Genomic DNA, 13,045 nt, shown 5'->3' with positions numbered 1-13,045 from the left:
GATTTTCAATGACTTTCTATGTTTCGCAATCTTTAAGTTTTAAAATCTTTGATTTTTTAAATATGGAATCTCGATTTTTAAATTTTTTAATGCGATGTTTGCTAATCTTTCAATTTGTAAATGGATGAATTTTAATTATTTAAACTTACTTTTATAATTTTTGAATTATTTTTTTTTGAATTTCAAAATGTCTTACTTTTTAAATATTTATTTTATAATTTTTTAAAATATGTGATTTTCAAGAAATTTTCATGTTTCAAAATTTTCAAGTTTTTAAATCTTTGAATTTTTGAGATAAATAAAAAAAAACTTTGATTTAAAATTTGCTAATATTTGAATTTGAAAATGCGCAAATTTTAAAATTTAGGCATATTTTTTAAACAAATTTAATATCTATATTTTTGAATGTTTCTGTCTGAAAATAAAATGATTTGGAAATTTGGTGTCAAAGAGACTTTTACTTATTCAGTTTTTTTTTACTCTGTGGAAAACCTTACGTTAATCATTTTATTTTCTGACAGAAACATTCAAAAATATAGATTTTTCAAAGATTTCAGGCTGCACTTATTGAAAATCACTTTTTAGAGTGATCAAAAAAAATTTATTTTTTTTTTCATAAAATTATTTTTATTAGGTCCTTTTCGGTACTGGGACCTGGTTAGGACCGAGTCGGCTTTTGTAATTACATTTGACTTAATAATTACAGAGGATCTTGTGTGTAAATGTTAGTGGGAGGGGAGCCGATTACCCGCGGCCTACTCGGGGTTAGTAGGGAAGGGATTGATGTTAAAAGTGATCAAAAATTAAAGGGGTCGAATTACCCTTCGGGATTCGTGATCAATCAAAATTACCTCGTATGACAATTTTTTAACGCAAATCGAAGGTTTCGGGGCAACTTTTTCCGATTTCGTGTGAGTTGGCAGAGTATTTATGACCCCCATTTCGGAAACGTTGCAAAGTTGTTAAATCGTTGGAAAAGCTTCTGACTTGGTAGGTCTATCCAGGTTTTTAAGCAAAGATGGTGCTCGAATAGGGGGATGGCGTCGCTTTTTTTAGACCACGTTTTCCACTTTTTCTCATCGAAACCGACTACTTTATCGACTTTATTTTGCTGGGCGAGATAGGACGCCGTCTATTTTTAGACGATGACTCAGCACTTTTCCACTCTTGCGCTAAAAAAAACCAGATGGCAGCACGATGTAACGCCACGTCCCTATGGTGAACGCCCGAAATGTCAAAATCGCGCAGTAGCACCAACCTTGATATTATGATCAAAGTAGTCCAACAGAAATTATTTTTTTGTAAACAATTTCAAAATGCCAAAGGTAAAGAATATTCCAAAATCCCGTTTCCGTACTGAACCTACGGCAGCCCAAGTATTCGAGGACATCAACAACATTCCTCAGGACGACGCGGGCTGCGTACCCGTTGCTGGTCCAAGCAATAACCGGTCCAAAAACACTGATTCAAAGGTATTCCCCACAAATTGTCAATCGCCTCTAACTTTGATTGATGTCAAGCTTGCTTCACACCTTCCCGCAGCACCCAACCCGTTACATCCCGATTGCGTCGCACTACCGACGAACCAAGGTCACCAAAGTTAGCACCATTTACCGCAGCGCGGACGGCAAGGAGCAAAAGATGACGACGGAAACGGTCAAGCAGAGTGCCTCCCGCCTTTTTCATCATTCGGAATAAATTATACTCTTAAAATCAGACTCTCTTTTTTTTTCTCTTTCCGCTAAACAACTCACCTTCGTTGACCATCTCGGTGACGCGCCGCATCGCCGTCAGGGCCAGCTCGAACGTCTCGCGGCAGTCGAGCGTTTCCAGCTCGGACTTGGTGCACTTGCGCAGGTTCAGCTGCGGCAGCAGCTCCTTCCGCGTGGGCGAGTGCTTCACCAGCTCGCTCAGGTGCAACGGGTAGCGGCAGATGCGCTGGATCGGGGCCAGCAGGTGCGCCGACAGGGGTAGCTCGGGCAGGTTTTGCGCCACGCGACAGCTGTGGGCGGAAGGTGAGGGGTTAGGAACATAAGGATGGAGGTCGATATATTGGGACTTACTTTTCCAAGATCGTGCACGCTTCCTTATTGTGGGTGTAGTTTTCGAGCTCCATCAGGGCCCGCGGGTACGAGTTGCAGTACGAAGAGTAGATCATGAACGCCGATTGCTGGTGGGGAAAAGTGTGGAAGGTTAGCGGTATGTTTTGAGGTTTAGATTCCGAGCAGGCTTACGTATTCAAGGAACACTTCGCCGATCCGGTTGTTCGGCACCGCTATCCGGAGTGCGTCTAGGAAGGTCTGCTGAAACCGCCAGATTTTTTCCAGATTTGAGAACACAATGTTGACGCTCTCCGCCGGGAAGACGTCCTCGCGCTCGCGCAGCGGTTTGATGTAGCTGTGGAAGTAGGTCGAAATTATTTGCTAAGTTTTGCTAAACAAAATGTTATCATGGGTGTATTAAGACTCGAAGACAATGTTATCTTTACTTTAAAATAGTATTTTTTTAGCGAAAAATAGACAGCATTCCGTTTGCTCAACAGTTGAAAAAGTGGGTGGAGCTTAACCTTCCAGAATCTTAGAGGGGGCGTGGTCAAAATAAACAAAATTCACACTGAACTCTACTTACCCCAAGCACAGCGAATTGAGCAGCTTGACGTAGTTGATCTCCGTCTCGAGCAGCTCCTTGATGACGTTCTCCTTGGTCTGCCTGTCCTGACTAGTAGCGGTGGCATCCACTGGCCCCTCCCCCTCGCCATCTTCCGTCATCATCGTCCCCGCCCCCGTGGGATCGTCCAAGCTATCACAGTTTTTCAAGTCGCCGTCAGTCTTGACCGAGCTGTCCTCGCCGTTCCGCGTCCCGTTGTTGATGATGATGATCTGTTTGGGCTTGTTGAAGGTCGGCACCACCTTGACAAAGTCCATCGGGAACCAGCCACAGTCGGAGGTGTCGATTTCGTCCTCGTCGGTGGCCAAGATGGCGTCGGACTTGATCCGGCCCCACCACCACGGGCCGGTTTCACGCTTCAGGACTTCAACCAGGGCGCCCTTTTCGAGCGCCAGCTCCTGCGGTCCAGCAGGTCGGAACGAAAAGAGAACTTCGGCGAAAACCGGCTCTTCGTCGTCGTTGCCGTCGCTGGGTCGAAGCCGGTGATCGGGGTGGTGATGGTGGTGCGGGTGATGATGCTCGTGGTGGTCGTCACTGTCCGAGTCGGTCAGATCCGTCGCTGACCTCCGCAGTTCGCCACCGGCCGCAATGCTGTCCAGCCCGGACGGTTGACTCAACGATTTCCCGCTCAGCCGGGACACGTTGGCCGCCACGTTCTCCTTGTTGTTGCTTTTCAGGGAGAGTTTGTGCTTCAGCAGGGTCGTCCCCGTGACGCCCGAAGACACCTTGGCCGAGTTGGCCCGCCGCACGGACACGCTGCCGGCGTGGGTTGAAACCGTTGGTTCCTGAAAATTGAAAATCTCGTTAGTCTTCTCCACAGTCTAGTCAATGTTCAACAAGCAAAACATACCGCCGTATCGAGCCCATCGTGCAGCAGCTCGTCCGGTTCCAGCTCGACCTGGATGCCGGAGTCGCCACTGTTGCACTTGTCCCGCCGGTGGGACTTGGTCTTCCGGCGTTCCTTGCTGGAGCGCCAGATTAGCGGCCCGAAGCGGTGGTGCGTCGTGAGTTGGCCCTGCTTGGTGCTGTCGCTGGCGGCACTGTCGACGCTCATCGTGGTCACCAGGTGGGGAGGGTGCTGCTGCTGTTGCTGGGGAAGGAAGTTGGTTCCGGCGTCGAACGAGTGGGAACCTGGACCCACTGACGATAGAGGTTGGGGACTAGCGGCTGCTTTGGTCGTTGGTTTGAACTGGGCGAAGGTTTTCTTGAACTTTTGCAGCACGCTCTCGGAAACTGGAAATTAGAAAAGGGTGTGAATTGTTAAATTATTGAAGATACTGGAAATTTAACAGGTAAACGTCAAATAAAGCTAGTTGTGACTCAATTTGAAATGAAGCTTGTTTTTTTTATTTACAGTAAAATTGGTACCGTCAGCAAGGACAATCTGGCGGTTAGATTGGGACGTACAAATTTCCGTAAATGGCCAGCTTCAAATTTTGTAAATAGGGAACTATACCCTTTCTCAGCCTATTTCTATTATCGGCCTATCAGCACTTTGATCATGAATTACAGCTTTCATAAAGTGTTTTTGACGGTTCCAAAGCAATAAATAGCTCAAACAAAAGTGAGCAAGCAACTCTCTATTGTTGATACATCTGACAATGTTGATTTTATAGCGGAAAACGGCAAAAGTGATGAGAATTGGTCGAACGGCTTAGAGTGATTAAAATGGGCATATTTCCCCTAATAACTCTTTTACGTATCAACTAACAACAGTTTTCAGAGCAATACTTTTTTAGAACATAACCAAACTTTATAATTTCCAATACGGACTTATGGGACCCCAAACTAGACCGAATTGCATAAACCCGGAAAAAATCCGTTCATTCGGTATTGATAAATCTGAATTAAAAAAAAAAACATTTCTGCACACACTTTTGGACAGAATGTTGTTATCATGGAGGCTTATTTTAGATGTAGAACATCACAAACTGTAACAAATCGATCGCACAAAGATAAAGAGGTATCTTATGGTACGTTCGTTTGAAGACTGAGTGCCTGCTCTCGTTGGTGCCAGTTTTGGATCAACCGGACATCATTTGTCGGTGCGCGTGGAACTCACATGCCAACTTTTCAAAAATTTACAGAATGGGCAAAAAATTTTTGACTGAGTTATGAATTGTTATGAAATATGAAACATTCGTGAAATTTTCCGATCTTTTCGAAAAAAACATTTCAAAGGGGCCAAACATTCAATGTTACTGCCTTTTGAAATGTTAGTCTTGATTTTTAATTTTTGAAAATATTTTTTTCGAAAAAGTCGCAAAATTTCACAAATGTTTCATATTTTATCATTGAAAATCGGACCATTAGGAACTTCTGGTGGTGGCAGCTTTGGTATCTCAATTGTCGGGTTTTAGTCGGCCTGATTCTGGGTGGCTTGGAAATCAACCCGAATCTCGAGCAAAACCTTTTCGTATTCCGCGAATCGCTCAGATAAACAGGCCACGGATCCATTTGTATAACCTCGCCGCACGGAACGGAAAAAAAATCGATCAGCCCACTGAGAAAATGTCAACATTTTGACAGAAAGGGTGCACGTGTAAACCACAATAATTTTCATTGAAATCAAAAAAACACAGTCAAGTTGATTCAACGCCGTTTTGGGTTGAATCAAATCAAAATTTTTGTTGTTATTTCCCAAGGAGTTTGACAAAATACAGCAAGTAATTTCAACTCAAAATTTTGAGTTGTTTCGATCGGTTTTGAGGGTTATTTCAACAAAAAAACGTCTACCCGGGCAGACGGTAATAACTAAATTAATGCCATTTCAATAACAAATACTGTTAAAATAACAGAAAGTGTTATGGAATTTTCTTGAAAAATCCATTTTTGCATAAGGGTTGAATAACAGTTTATGTTATCATAACAAAATTTGTTATTGGTCTGATATTGGTTGAAAGCCAAAACAACTTGGGAATAACATTTTGTGTTATGGAAGAATATCTCCAAATGTTATTGGGATGATCGGATTAGTTGTTAAAATAACAAAAAATAATAACAAAGTTTTGTTCGAAGAATAACTAAAAATGTTATTAGTCCGTTATTACAATAACAATCCAATTACAAAAATATCATAACAACGAATAACAAATCCTGTTATAAATAACATAAAATGTTATTGGCTTAGTATTTTCAAATAACAGAAAATGTTATTCCCACGTTATTTCCGTCTGCTCGGTTAGTCAAAACAACAAATTTTTTTTTTATTCAAACCACATTGATTTTTTTGCGTGCAATTGCTGAGATATCGACATTAGAAAATGGTGGGTTGTTTGGGTGAGACTTAGAAAACATCAATTTTCCTGTTTTTTAACCTTTGCATGGCAATATCTCAGCAACTAAGGGTCGTATTAACAAAGTTTAATAAAGCAAAATATAGAGAATTTTCTCAGCTCTTCAAAATTATTTTTTTTCAAAGGTGGGCAAACTTGGGAACTAATTTTTAAAAAATGAAAAACTGCGACTATTTTCAAAAAAGTTACATAAAAATTGCTATAACATGAAAACGGTGCACTTTATCAAAAATACACTAAAGTACTTTTTGATTGCAAATTCGATTTCACATTGGAAACTGAAGTTGAAAATTTTTGCGACCAATATTTTGATTTTTTGAAAAAAATCTGTATTGATTCAAAAAATCATAACTCGGTCAAAGATTTTTTGTCCATTCCGGAAATTTCTGAAAAGTTGGCATTTGATGTCCTCTAAAACATGTCAAAAAATAAAAAAAATTAAAAAGAGTGTTTTTTTGCATATGGGACCATCCATAAACCACGTGGACACTTTAGGGGGGGGGGGGTATGGCGATTGTCCACGATCCATACAAAAAAGATTTTTTTTTGTATGGACAATTGTCCACGAAGGGGGGGGGGGGGGGTATGGCGATTGTCCACGATCCATACAAAAAAGATTTTTTTTGTATGGACAATTGTCCACGAAGGGGGGGGGGCGGAGGTAACAGATTCCTAAAAAAGTGTCCACGTGGTTTATGGATGGATTAAAAAATACAAAAATTGAAAAAATTAATAAAAAAAGACCGACTTTGTATAGAGAACTGCTCATAACTCAATCTTTCTTCAATTGAATTCATTCAACGAATTGTTTTAAATTTTCATATTTTCATGAAGAATATTAATTTTTTGAATGTAGTAAGTTTAAATTATAATTTCTCAAAATTGTTCACAAAATACCGTATTTTTTCGAAAATACTCAAGTTTTTAAAATTTGCAATATGGGCAGCAAACGAAACGAAACTTTGTATGCTTTTTCAATCCTAATGGTTTTACTAAGTTTTTTTTGGCAAATACTAAAATTTTCTTAAAATTCCGTATTTTTTCGAAAATACTCATTTTTTGAAATTTGCAATATGGGTATCAAACAAATAACAAATAAATTTGCAATTGATTTGATACCCATAAACGAAGTGAAATTTTGTTTGCTTATTTAAGTTTTGTTGTTTGAAAATGCTAAAATTTTCACAAAATACCATATTTTTTCGAAAATATTAATATTTTCAAAATATGCAATGTGAGTATCAATCAAACGAAGCGAAATTTTGCATGCATCAAATTATAGATGTTTGAGTTTTTTTCAGAACTTAAGTTATTTTGCAAAAAATCTAGTGATTAACAGAAAAAAGTTAAAATGCATTAAATTGCTTCATGTGAGAATTTCGAAAATTTTAATATTTTCGAAAAATTCAGTATATTATGAAAATTTTAGTGTTTTATTGAAAAATTATAATAAACTGAAAATGCACATAAAATTTCGCTTAGTTTGATACCCATATTGCCGATCATAAAAATTTGAGTACTTTCGAAAAAATACGGTATTTTGTGAAAACATTGTATTTAAAAAACACTCTAAAAATATAAAAATGCATAAAAAATCGTACATCAAAAATTGAATTTTTTTAAAATTTGAGAATTTTCAAGAAATACGGTATTTTGTGAAAATCTTGGAATTAAAAAAATCTAATGAAGTAAAAAAACAAACAAAATTCTATTTTATTCGATACCCATATTGAAAAATACGATATTATGTGAACAGCCGGGTCCGGTGGTTTAGTGGTGTTAGCGTGGTAGTCTCTAAACCCCAGTATGGCCTGGCTTCAATCCCAGACGGACCCGGTGGCATTTTTCGAGACGAGATTTGCCTGACCACGCCTTCTATCGGATGAGGAAGTAAAACGTCGGTCCATTTGCGTAAAAGAGGTTTCGGGTGACTCACCACTCATAACCTTCGGACGTCTAGAAATGAGCAGAAACTTGCAACAGGGACCACAAAAGACCCGGGGGTCGTTAAAGTGGATTACTTTGCTTTTTTTGTGAACATTTTTGAGTATTGATACTTTGCAACTTTAACTGCATTTTCAAAAAAAAAAAAATATATTTTGGTGAAAGCATTGAACAGCATGATTTTTTTTATTTTAGAAATGTTTAAAAATGAGTTATCCTCCATTATAAAAACAATAAAAACCATTCGGCACTGCATAAATATTTTTGAAAAATTCAAAGTGCACTTGTTTCTAAGGACCTCAAACTTCATGATTCCCTTCGAATGGAGCCTGCGCAGTCATTTTTGTCGATTTTTGTTGGTCAGTGTTATCGATAAGAATATCGCCGATAGAATTATCGAAATAACGATAACGATAAATTATCGTTATCGTCCCGACGTTACTAACCTAGCAGATTCAGATCCTATTTATGCATTAAAAAAAACAAAATTTAAAACTCCCTCTCTCAAATGAAACTCACCCTGCTGCGACGGATTGTGGTGGCCGCCGGTTTTGGCCAGCACCACGGCCTTATTGCCGAGCTGTTGGTGCTGCTGGGTCACAGCCAAACGGCCATCCTTCGTCATCGCCGCCGGTGCATGCTGCTGCTGCTGCTGGAGCACGGTGTTGGCCGTTGTGGTGATTGCCACCGGTGGCGTCGGTTCCGTCAACGAGGGACTGGACACGGCCCTCAGCTGAAGGGGCTGGAAAGAGAAAAAGAGAAGAAGATGTTGATTTTTTTTTTGTTATGGTCTGACCATGACAAGGCGGAAGTTGACAAAATTGCGGTGATTGATGGGATGAGGGTGTTTTCTTGAGAGGGGGACAAAAATGAGTGGCACTTTAGCTGATCGGTTACAGATTGCCCGGAGGAATGAACTAAATTTAGCGAGTAGCTCTCTGTGTCGGAATGTTTATTCCAGTTTGATGGATTGATGCGAGTTTTATTGGATCGCAGAGCCGTGTAGCAAAATTAGCCTCACTTTTATTTTAAGATACTTTATCGAATAAATCGAACATCTGTATTGTTTTGTTCCGACTTTCTGGAAAGGTCCATATCAGGAATATACTTTTGAAGCGGAACGTGAAATACGGGGATTAAGGGGACTTTGTTTCGCCTGATTTATGGTCGGCGCGAGCTCGGACAGCTTCACCTTAACGGGTCCATAAAATGGTAATTATAGAACGGTTACACGCAAAATTGGTTATTATTTTTACATCGAACATTCACTGATAAGATATATTGCATTTATATTCGGTTGAACTGCGTGCTGTAAATCAAACCGGAAGAAGCTCGCCGCCAATTGCTGATAAGATTCAGCTGTCAATCGGCGCGACTGAATGAAATTTCTCCTTTCGATCAATCTCAATGTAAAAATTTCCAATTTTGCGACTTATTTCTCGGAAAGTTCGTTGCGGATCTAAACAGTAGTAATGTTTTATTAGCTTATCATACTGTAGAAAAATTGTTTAGTTTTTATCAACACAGTAGCACCCCCGTTTATCTTTGAACACGTTGTTGTTCCATGCTTTCATTAAGATCGAACGCACGGCGAAACGTGATACGGTCGTGCAAGATAAAATTCAGTGAAAACCATCAATATCCAATATTTTCAATCAACTGCCGGCACTAGTGCCCTCGCAGCACTTTTGCAACACTTCAACTCGATAGTGTATACAAAACACGTGTTTGCACTACCTATCGGCGCGCTTCGCGGGTATCAATTTCTGAACTAACATTTATAGTTGGGGCAAAAAAAAGTGAAAACAAACATAAATAAATTTGCCAAACATCGCCGTGGGTGGTCCGACGAGGTGTTGTAATGTTGTGATGTTCTACAAGGGCTTTAAACTTGTTAATTTATTTGAGAAATCTTCTGTCCCGTGTAGGTCAGTGTCGATAAAGTTGTGGAACAGAAATTCCAGGCTGATGATTCGAAGTCTAGTCTGTCTAGTGCACTTGAGTGCAGTTTGGAAAATTTGTGCGATTTCATCGGGGTAAGCCCACTGTGAAGTATGTTGTGTACTGGATGGTTTCAATTTGATTCATTAGCAATGAGTAAGTCATGGATTTACTACTATATTCTTTTTTGTGGTATTTTTAATTTATTATTTTGTATTTTAATTTAACTTTATTTTATCATACTTTGAATGATATTTAAAAAAAAAATTGAATAAAGTTAAAAAAAGTTCGTTTTTTAAACCTGCGTGCTGAATAGTGGTTCGCAAAACGGCCTCAATTTTGAGCTGTCAAAGTGGAACCAATTTACTGCTCGCCAAAAGTAGAGAGTATTGTTATCGATTATTAAAAATTGTTTTTTTTGAAGAAAGAAAAAAAAAACAAAAAGTGTGGCTTTTGAGGACCTGTAGGACCTGTTTGTTGGATCAGCTTCACCCGAATTAGCGATGTTTTTTTTCGTTGGACCAGGAAGTGCTGCAGGATTCCAAAATCAGCTAGGGAATTTATCTGCGACCTCGCAGAATGACACTCTCGCCGCAGTCTCTTCTAACCGATCGAAACGCAACAATTTGCCAGCAAAAAATATCAGAAACTAGACAAAATAAAACACATATTACTGATAATCAAACAGCTCATTTACCAGTAAGCAAAAAGTCATGCTTGTGCTTGAACAGCCACCTACTTTGTAGATGTAAACAAAGTGGGATCATTCGAAAATCACGTAACGCATTCTCTCAATTCATCACCCAGTTTTTAACCTCTTTATGAAATCATTTTTTGCACTTGTTCTACGTAAGTATACAGAACAAATACATTTTTATGCATTTTTTATCGTTTTTTAAAACATTATTTGTTATCTTTATGTTTAAAGTATTTATTGATCCTTGCACTGTAACTTGGATTTGGTCCACACTTTTCTCTCGCACTTTTGACAACAAAATTTCCAAAAACTAGGCAACCAGCAGTTGTTTATTTACAATTCCAGTCGCAATTTCCACCAAACTGGACATTCGCACTTTAAAATTGCGATTGACAGGTGAGCAACATCGGCTCGCTTTGATCATTTTTAAGAAAATTAAAAATTTCCAAGCCAGTTTGACTCGTCGCAATAGTGCGATCGATAGCAATAATTTAGTGCGAAGTCCAAGTTAGTGAGAATTGCGCAATATTACTATTAATTTTCATCGGTGCTTAGTGAAATGATTGATTACAAAAAAAAAGATAAAGCCCCCAAAATTTTATTTTTTTTTAATTTGAGTTCCTTTGCAAAGATGTTCGTTGCAAAATTAATAAATTAATAAACAAATAATGTCTCCATTGCAAGATGCATCAAAAAGTTTATCCGTTTTTTAAACTATGTTCTGTGGGTTTTTTTTTCAATAAATTCTTGATTTCGGAGAAGGAAAAAAGTTTTATTTCTGGTCATATTTGAATTGACAATTTTTGAAAATGTTCAAAGATTTTTAAATCATTTTTTTTTAATTTTGAATTTCGTTGATCTTTTAATTTTTGTATTTTTTAATCCGGCTGAATCTTTTCTGGTGCCTTCGGTATGTCCAAAGAAGCCATTTTGCGTCATTGGTTTGTCATAGAATTTTCCATACAAATATGGCAGCTGTCCATACAAAAATGATGTATGAAAATTCGAAAATCTGTAGCTTTCTTTTGCAGGAATTTTTCGATCGAATTCGTGTTTTTGGCAAAGTTGTATTGGTATGAATAAGGATTACACTGAAAAAAATAATACTCGGCAAAACCAAATTTGATGATTTTTAATGGAACTTTTTGTCACTAAAACTTGATTTGCAGAAAACACATATTTTTTTATTTCCTGATATGTTTTAGGGCACAACTTTTCAGAAATTTCCAGAATGTGCAAACAATTTTTGACCGAGTTTTGAAAATCAATACGGATTTAAAAAAAAAATCGAGATGTTGGTCGCAAAATTTTTTTAACTTCATTTTTTGATGTAAAATAGATTTTGCAATTAAAAAGTACTACAGTGAAATTTTTATAATGTGCATCGTTTTCAAGTTATAGCCATTTTAGGTTTTTTTTGGAAAATAGTCGTAGTTATTCATTTTTCTAAATAAATGCCCATGTTTTCCCAATCTTGAAAAAAAATATTTTTCTAGACCTGACAAAATTCTTCATATTTTGCTTTTTTTGAACTTTGTTAATACCAATTCAAAAGGGTCGAAAATTCAATATTATGCGCTTTTGAAATGTCAGTCTCAATTAAAAAAAATAAAAATATTGTTTTTAAAAAGATCGAAATTATTTCACGAATGTTTTATATTTTAAAAAAATATAGAAATATTTTTTCATGACACTAATTCTTTAAAAAATTATTAAAAAAAATACCTAAGTTGAAGTTGGCTATAACTTGAAAATTGTGCATTTTATCAAAAATTCATAAAATAAATCTCGAAAAACAAAGATCAAATAAAATTAAAACAGTGTTTTTTTTTACAAATCAAGTTTTAGTGACAAAAAGTGAAATTAAAAATCACCCAATTTTGTTTTACCGTATATGATTATTTTCAGATATCCATACCTACAACTTTGCCCAAGACATCAAATCGATCATAAAATTCTTTCCAAAGTTGTTGTTGTTAATATCATAAAAACTCAAAAAAAAAAAATTACGAATTTTACAAAAAAATGTTCTAAATTTGGGGTTTTGTTTTTTTTTTAATTAAAAAGCTTTTAGAATTCATTTTGGATAGTACATAAAACATTGAGATTTTATTCTAGAGTTGGGATAAATTTATCTGGATAGTTTCCATGCAAAATAAAAATATTTGAGTTTGAGTTCAAATAGAGCAATTACAGCTCAAATCAGGAATTTTTCTGGTACTTTTGTACCCGACCCTCTCCGATTTCAATGAATTTTTGTAGACATGTTATCCTAGGCCTATATAAACCATTTTTGTGTATATGGAGCCAATAGTACTCGAAAGTAACATTTGAGGAGGGCGTAATATGGTGGTCAATATGGAGACTTTTATGTAAAATTGTCTGGAAAATCGATCCCCACTATTGGTTTTTAAAAAATTTTACGTTTAGACCACTTTTCAATAAAAACAGTTTTAGTAAATGATTTTTGTATTTGTTTAGGAAAGACATACCATCCTGC

At 37.2% G+C, this 13,045-nt stretch overlaps 1 protein-coding gene across 1 annotated transcript in view; it reads right to left on the bottom strand.

Moving 5' to 3' along the window:
* The window catches only part of LOC6036591, a 116,783-nt gene that overhangs the window by 4,156 nt on the left and 99,582 nt on the right, over positions 1–13,045 (bottom strand). Inside the window, exons 7-12 of the mRNA XM_038259468.1 lie at positions 8,427–8,649; positions 3,518–3,900; positions 2,629–3,452; positions 2,235–2,397; positions 2,064–2,170; positions 1,755–2,002 (exon numbers count right to left, since the gene is read on the bottom strand). Of these exons, the coding sequence (XP_038115396.1) occupies positions 1,755–2,002; positions 2,064–2,170; positions 2,235–2,397; positions 2,629–3,452; positions 3,518–3,900; positions 8,427–8,649 (1,948 nt within the window). The remainder of the gene's footprint in view (positions 1–1,754; positions 2,003–2,063; positions 2,171–2,234; positions 2,398–2,628; positions 3,453–3,517; positions 3,901–8,426; positions 8,650–13,045) is intronic.

The sequence above is a fragment of the Culex quinquefasciatus genome, chromosome 3 (genome assembly GCF_015732765.1).
Source record: "Culex quinquefasciatus strain JHB chromosome 3, VPISU_Cqui_1.0_pri_paternal, whole genome shotgun sequence".
In the NCBI taxonomy this organism is placed as follows: Eukaryota; Metazoa; Arthropoda; class Insecta; order Diptera; family Culicidae; genus Culex; species Culex quinquefasciatus.
Note: the sequence above shows the minus strand (reverse complement) of the source record. Positions and strands in the feature narration are given on the sequence as shown.